At 42.5% G+C, this 8,221-nt stretch overlaps 1 protein-coding gene across 1 annotated transcript in view; it reads right to left on the reverse strand.

The window, feature by feature from the left end:
• Positions 1–312: 312 nt before the first annotated feature.
• Positions 313–8,221, reverse strand: part of CHRNB4 (cholinergic receptor, nicotinic, beta 4 (neuronal)) — a 12,433-nt gene continuing 4,524 nt past the window's right edge. The window contains exons 2-6 of the mRNA XM_009075222.1: positions 7,430–7,575; positions 5,900–5,944; positions 5,674–5,783; positions 2,246–3,218; positions 313–453 (exon numbers count right to left, since the gene is read on the reverse strand). Of these exons, the coding sequence (XP_009073470.1) occupies positions 313–453; positions 2,246–3,218; positions 5,674–5,783; positions 5,900–5,944; positions 7,430–7,575 (1,415 nt within the window). The remainder of the gene's footprint in view (positions 454–2,245; positions 3,219–5,673; positions 5,784–5,899; positions 5,945–7,429; positions 7,576–8,221) is intronic.

Raw genomic sequence — 8,221 nt, forward strand, 5'->3', positions numbered from 1 at the left:
TCTTTTATAATACTAGTAGTGCTAGGGTGCCAGGATGGCACATTGTACAGTGAAAGCCTTTTACTGTAGTCCTCAGACTTCAAATAACTAAAAACAAAAGGGCCAAGCTATCACCAGAATTACTGGACTCATTGGACAAAAAGAATAGTCTTCCATTTGTTTTGGTTTTTAATCTTAGCACAGTAAGTCAACTTCTCCTTTCCTCTTCCTTACTCTAAGGGATGGAAGAGCAACTCACTTGGCATCTCTGTGGGGAACTGAGAGCAGAATGAGACCCAACACTGTGTGATTATCGACACCTTGAAGTGACAGCTAAGGGTTCATGGCAGCAGTGTTGTTTTGAAAAAGTGGTTGAAGAAATAATCCAACAGTCCCCAGAACACACACAAGGACAAATATCCAGAGAAACAGCCTGTCCACTACCATGGCAACATACTTCCAATCTTCAATGACCTGGAAGAAAAAGCCAATTAAAGATATTAGCGATTTGTCATATTCTTTTGCTCTTCTTCTTGCTCATGCTGAGGTTTTGTTTATGAAAATAAAAGGAAACAAATCTCAAGGTTCTGAGGACGAACTGACTTTAAGCTTGGCAAGGGAGTTTTTTCTCCTACTGCCATTCTGAGCAGTGGAGAAAAATACAGTGAGTGTTTCTCAGCTTTGTTGGCTGCATCAGGTACTGAGTGTGGCTGCCAGTCCTGAAGGGCCTAGAGTATAATCCAGTTAAGGGTTTTTTCTTTCATTTTAGTTTGCAGATGCTATTCATCTCAGTGGACAAAAATAGATGGTGTTTACTGTTGTTAAACAAGGTTAGCTTCTAAATTCTTTTCTTATCAGCAATCATCTTAATCAAGAGCTTCAAGGCACATTAATACTGTTGCTTTTGTTAAAATCCCTTTTTGCCTTGCATATTTTGTCTGTGAAAGTCATGGGCTTAGGTTCTGTTCTCAGGCTGAAGTGGCTCTCAGGCTATTCTTGTGACAGGGGAATAGATCAGTCTTCATTTGCATGTCAGGAATTATTTTTTTCCTCTCTCATTGATTCTAGTTACACATGGGATGTCCTCACATCAATGGCTTTACTATGCTTGTCAATTGGTTCATGTCTTATATCAGACCATTATACATTTTTCCTTCACTGCACACTTTTAATTTCCACTGCTGCTAATGGAAATCGAAATCAGACCATAGAATGTGCATGAACAGTTGTTATCAGACTGTGGTGATGAAGGAAGAGAGCAGAGAATAGAGTTACGAATCTAGAAAAATCATATGGAATATCAGAGGACCCTCTGTGAAAAGCATTAAATTATTTTTTTATGCATAAAATACCCTTGAAAATTGTTCTTAATATCATGCAGAAGCTTGGTAGATCCTTTAGTGTGCAACACATCCTTGCAACAATTTCTGAGCTCTCAGAAAGCTCTTTCCTGCTCTATGAATTTTGCTGCTCTTCAGGCAGCTTCAATGTTTACAAGCTCATGTCTAATGTTAATAGCTGAACTTCTTTATTTATATTGACAGTAATCTCAGTTAATAGAAAACACAAACTACTCGGCAACAGGATCCTCAAGGGACTTCTGCAAGAGCAGAAACCAGACTTTATTGAATCTGCTTGGCTGAGGGAGGGGGAGCATAACCAGAACAGAGACCCTGCAGTCTGGCTGGTACCTGGGTCAGAGAGAGGACACTGCTGGGTATGAGGAGGATTTTTCCTAGCCATGGGTGCTTATCTAACCAAAACTGTGAACCACCTGTCTTTTCCAACCATTATTCACAGTGTCTTTGTGTCAGCTAGCAAGTGACTAGGGCAGCAGCAGCACTGCTTAGGTGCAGCCTGGGTAAAGCACTTCTCATAACTGATAACAAGTCTGGTTTAACTCAAAATGAAAGAAGTGTCAGCTCTGTTGGCATTAGGTTTTTGATCCTACCCATTGTGTTTGCCACATGCAGACAGGTCTCTTAGCCCACAGAGGATGTTTGCAAAGGCCTTTGACCAATTACCAAACTGATATTCATTAAGGTTTTTTAACAGCAAAAATTATTTCGTCTTATAAGGTATAGCTAGAATCTTTATCACTACTTTAGTGGCAGGTTACTGGTTGGACTTGATGGTCTTAGAGATCTCCTTCAGCTTTGAGTATGAATATCTAGAGAGCTGAAATATGCTTTCTGAAGAACAGCATGGTACATAGGACAGGAGATGAAGTTTGGAAAGACAGGGATGATTTCTCAGTTTTACTTACACTCTGGTCGTTGTCATCACTTTTCATGTGCTCTGCTATAAAACTGACTCCATCAATTGCTTCTTGGACTTCAGGAGAAAATTTCATGCCTGTCCTTAACCTAAAATCTCGATGGCTGCTGACGTTGTCAAATGTCTCCGAGACTTTCAGGTCATATTTTTTGGCAGAGGCTGTATTCAAAAAGTAGGTAGAGTTCTTGTAGAAGTCACCTGGCTCCACACAAGGATTATCTGCTTTTGTCTTTTTGCAGGTGCATTGCTTTTGCCGTGGAGGATTATTTTCTGGGCGCTTCATGAACAGGTAGGCTGGGAGTCTCTCAAGGAAAACCACCTTTACCCAGGGGGGCATGGTGTGAGTACTTGGAGATCTGTGGTGGACATTGAGTACACAGACACTGGTAACTATTGAGAAGGTCACTAGTACCATTGTAAACATGAGATACTTCCCAATCAGTGGAACATCTAGAGATGTTGGAGGGACAATTTTCGAGATCAGCAGCAAGAACACAGTCAAGGCAAGCAACACAGAGATGCATAAGGTCATTTTTTCACCACAGTCTGAAGGCAAGTAGAATACCAGGATAGCTAAGGATGTAATTAGCACACAGGGAATGATAAGATTGATGGTATAAAAAAGAGGCTTCCTTTTAATAATGAAATCATATGTCACATCAATGTAACTGGGGTCCAAGGGATTTACATTCCTCCTTCCTGGGAGTGCCACAATGTCCCACTCTCCACTCGGTGTGAAGTCATCCATGCTTGCCATGGAGGTTTTAAGCACCATATCAATTTCTGTGTGGTCGTAAGTCCAAGATCTGAACTTCAGTGTGCAGTTTTGTTGATCAAAAGGGAAATGTTTGACCTCAATCTTGCAGGCACTCTTGTAGATGGCTGGGGGCAGCCAACGAATGCTTCCGTTGTTCATCACGATCGCATTGGCGTAGAGAGAAACCTCGTACGTGCCATCAGCACTAGGGAGGCAAGGGAAGAGAAAGAAGAGGAGAGAAGACAATATTAAGAGGGAAAACATAGTTCAGGACAGAAGAGCTCTGACATTCCAGGTCTTGTGGGCCTCAGTTGTTCCTAGAGTCAAAGTTCAGTGCTGTTGTGATATCCATGTAGTAGGGAGCTAGAACTTACTAAAGAGATCAATATATGCATTTCTCTCAATCAGAGAGTTGGTTTTGGCCCAATACTTAGAAAAATTATTTGATAAAATTATTGTTAAATAATAAATATACACCTCTGCTCCAGCCAAACGATTCAAAGCATTTTGCAAATGTTTGAGTGATTAAAGCTCACAACATCTCTGCAGGCTGAGTCAAAATGAGATCATCCTGCATGAAAATGGAGGTCTCTTTGATTTGGAACACAGCCACTGCTGAGAGCACAGAGCAATACTCCTAAATGACCTGGACAGGGCAACCAGGATGGGCAGCATTAGTTAGAGATGCAGGGAGAGTGTAGGCAGAGGAAATGTAATTATATGGTTTATAATTTATTGCGTCACTCCAGTTAATGTTTACTTAGTACAAACCCAGAACAGACAAGCCACAATGTTCTTAGTGCCCACAAATAATCTTGGCTTTGTACCTCTTCCAACTGCTGAACATCCACCAGGGGAGTCTTCTACGTTATGATGGGCCCTTTAATTCAGGGGGAAGATTATTATAAGTCAGTAATCAATATCTTCTCCTGCCCAATGTTTCTGGGCAAGAAAGTTAGGGCTGTTTAAGCAGCTGTTTAGCCTCAAAGCAACCTGCCAGGAGCTGAAGGGGCTCCAGGGAAGATGCAGAGGGACTCTTGGGTAGGAGCTGCAGTGACAGGACAAGGAGCAATGGGGAGAAATTGAAAGAGGGAAATTTAGATTAGATCTTAGGGTTTATAGGGGGTTGTCCTTTATCTGAAAGTTTAATTTGAAGCTTTGTATACTATATGTAAAAATCCAACTTGGTGAGGTTTGTTCCCATACATTTATGAAGCCTTTTATGAAGCTGTTTCTTTCCATTCTTGCGAACCTTTAAATGGTGTCACTTGGGGAGTAGCAGAAAGAAGCAGAGGGCAGGGGCACAATTTACCAGAACAAGCTTTGAGCAGGCAGAGTACATTCTAATCCACTGCCTGAATTATTTTGTGACTAATACAGTAGTTTTAAGTGTTCATCAAATCTGATTTCCAGTAGTAGGATTCCAAGGACTTAACTCAGTTATATATAAAGTTCCTGGGTTTCCCATCTGTATATGTTCATAAATCATCATGTATTCATGAATTTATGGGTTTTCAAGGTATCATGAAAGTATATATTTTGATTTTTTTTTCCCCCCTAAAATTTATGTCATCCACTTCAAGGCTTTGCTAGGGACTTAAAGCAAAGCAAAAAAAAAAATTGCCAGTTAGCTGTTTGTTTGAAAGAGGAACTGGAGTATGATCTAGCACCAGGGTTTTGTTTTTCACCCTACTGCATAGCGACAGGGTCAAATGTTGACAGATTTGTTATGTAAGAGGACTGGAGCACCTTCCCTACAAGGACAGGCTGAGAGAGTTGGGGCTGTTCAGCCTGGAGAAGAGAAGGTTGTGTGGAGACCTCAGAGCAACCTGCCAGGAGCTGAAGGGGCTCCAGGGAAGCTGCAGAGGGACTCCTGGTTAGGAGCTGCAGTGACAGGACAAGGAGTAATGGAGATAAATTGTATGAGGAAATTTAGATTAGATGTTGGGAAAGGGTTTTCCCTGTGAGGGTGGTGAGACACTGGCACAGGTTGCCCAGGGAGGCTGTGGCTGCCCCAACCCTGGCAATGTTCAAAGCCAGGTTGGATAAAACCTTGAGCAACCTGCTCTGGTGGGAGGTGTCCCTGCCCAGGGCAGGGGGTTGGGACTGGATGATCTCTAAGCTCCATTTCAACCCCTCAACATACTATGTATTCTTATAACTGATTTTTTCAATGCTTTATGAAAATAGTATGCTGTTTGGTTTTGTACACGAGTATTAACTCTTGGAGTTATGGTATGTGTGAACTTTGTAACAGATTTGTGTCCTGCAGTCTGTGGTGGAATGAGGAGGCTGGGGGAGAGAAGAAGTAGGAGACAAAACTGTAGCTCAGAACCTAAGATGCAACTGCACTTGTGCCTACAGTTTTGTGTTTTCTGTGTAAATCTGTGTCTCAGTTGTGAGCCTTGTCACTGATCCCCTGGTGTAACAGCTCATGCTGCAGACATGTTCCAGGTCTGCTGGAGTTTCTCTAACCAGAGTCCTGATTTCACTAAGATGATCTTTGAGACCAGTGCCCCAGGCAGAGCCACTGGATGCTGTCTAATAGTTAACAAAATTTAGTTCTGGAGTTTTATCAGCCCTATTCCATTAGCTCTGATTTTTGTGTCTTGGGTACAATTTTGTTCATTGTCTGCATAAACTAGACAGGTTTTACTTACTTGTTGTAAAGCACAATGTCTGGCAACCAGATGTGTTTTGCAGGTATTCTCAGCTTATCTATTCCTTCATAGTCAGAGGGTTTCCAGGCCAGGCGGTAATCAATCCAAACCTAGGAGATGAATTGTACAGCAATGATTTGAGTACCCAGAGCAGCACTAACAGAACAATCATTTGATGTCAAGCAGCATTTGTGGTCTGCAAGAGCATCTCTATGGGTTTGGTTACCTGGTTCAGCCAGACATTTGTGGTCATGATCTGTTCCCGTTCATTCTGCAGGGAATAACAGAGACAAAAATTGGTTTCACTCTATTGCAGTAATGAGATTTATTCAGTGGGTTTTTGAGCACATTTCCAACTGTGCAGCATGATTTTGTGTAGCATATTTCAAGACAGGCATTTCTCTGCAGGTCTTGTACCCATTCTGATGATAAATAGTAACCCCACAAGTGTAGAGCTCCACATGTCTTTTAACAAGAACATTTATGGCAGGAGTGAGTATTTGGGAACAATTGCCACCACCTTGCCAAGCTGATTTCCTCCCCTCCCCATTTCTCCACCACTGATTTGAAACAAGGTGTGTTTGACCATCAGGAAGGCCTATATGAAGTTGTGTGAGGTTGGTGTAAGGTTTGCCATGGAAGCTCTCAGCTGACAGGCTCTACTTTTCACAGTCCAGAAAGTAAGCTGTGTCCTGGGCTGCATTCAAAGGAGTGTAGCAGTAGGTGAGGGAGGGGATTCTCCCCCTCTACTCTGCTCTTGTGAGGCCCCGTCTGGAGTGCTGCACATAGTTCTGGTGTCCCCAACATCAGCAGAACATGGAACTGTTGGAGCAAGTCCAGAGGAGGCCACAAGGCTGATCAGAGCACTGGAGCACCTTCCCTACAAGGACAGGCTGAGAGAACTGGGGTTGCTCAGCCTGGAGAGGAGAAGGTTGTGTGGGAACCTCAGAGCAACCTGCCAGGAGCTGAAGGGGCTTCAGGGAAGCTGCAGAGGGACTCTAAATAAGGAACTGCAGTGACAGGACAAGGGGCAATGGGGAAAAATTGAAAGAGGGAAATTTAGATTAGATATTAGAAAAAAGTTTCCACTAACATGCAGCTCTTGTTCCTGCTGCAGTCAATGCAAACATCTCTCAGCAATGATGTATTTCATGTGTCTTGGAAGAACAGTAAAACACATGCTAACCTTGTGGCCGAAAATGTCTTTCAGACCCATTGAAACAATTTTTGTTACTATGAGGTGTTTCTCACTTGAAAATTGTTTTAACCATTTAAGCTGTTCCAGCCAGAACTAAGCTGTCTTATTCTTTACAACATTCCACTGTTCTTTGCTGATAGGCCTGATATGGCATGAGCTTTTGCTCTGGCTTTGTAGCTTATTTTCAGGCTGTTCTTTGAAGCAAGCAGTAGAAGATGCTTTAGCATTGTGTACACAGTCCAGGCTAGATCCTGACCTGGGGTAACTTACAGTAGCTGCACTGAAATCAGAGGAATGATTTTGAATTTCAGATCAATGGAATTTTATTGGATGAAGGTCTGGCCACTGTCCTTCATTGCTTAGGCACAGATTGATCTCCCTGTCGTAGCTGCATTCTGAGGTACAATACCAGTGAATCACATGTCTGGGTTCTGCCTCTTAAGTGTATTATTATACTCATGAGAAAAGAACAATGGCATAGTAATACCAATATGACTATTATTTAGAGTGCTGTGCAGGTAGGAATGAAATAAAAGGCAGAGCCTAATTTGAACTTACCACACTGATGAGCTGTGCCAGGGAAACTTGCAGTTCTATAGATACCAACTGGGAGGAGTTGACAGCTGGTCGAATTAATTTATTGTACCTGTCAGGACTCAGTAGGTGGTTCATTAGCTTTTCTTCAGCATCTGCTGCTGTGCTTCCTGTAAAGCATCACATAACAGGATTATAGAAGGGAGGCCAAGTGACATGATGTAGGGATCACAGAATCTCTGTGCATCAGATCAGCTTTGTGTAGTAACGAGGGAGTTTGATTTTCTAAAGACTTAGGTTTCTGTCAACAGGAGGATGTGGTGCTTGCACCAGTATCTGCTCTGCCAAAGTTCACTGTAGTTCACAGAGCATAGATCAAAGCGAATCACAGAACCATCAAGGTCAGAGGAGACCTCTAAGATCATCGAGTCCAACTGTAAACCTGTCACTGTTGTAACCCCTAAACCCTAAACCATATCCTCCAGCATCAGATCCAGACACCTCTTAAACACCTCCAGGGATGGTGACTCCAACACTTCTCTGGGCAATATTCCAGTGCCTGAACACCCCAACAGTGAAAACATTTTCCCTAACATCTGATCTGAACCCTTTGGGGTTTTTCCCAGTAAAATGTGAAGCTCAAATTGCTAGACACTTCTGGGATTACAGTTTCTATAACTGGGAGCAAACCCTCTTAATGGCAGAGGAAGAATTATTATGTGATCCAAAGGCAGGAGCTTTGTCCAACTGTGACTTTTCCCTTTAGTGCTGCAGGAGTTGCAGGAACACATGCACATTTGAAGACTCTGATCTGTG

Source organism: Acanthisitta chloris, unplaced genomic scaffold (genome assembly GCF_000695815.1).
Source record: "Acanthisitta chloris isolate BGI_N310 unplaced genomic scaffold, ASM69581v1 scaffold3205, whole genome shotgun sequence".
NCBI classification, from domain to species: domain Eukaryota; kingdom Metazoa; phylum Chordata; class Aves; order Passeriformes; family Acanthisittidae; genus Acanthisitta; species Acanthisitta chloris.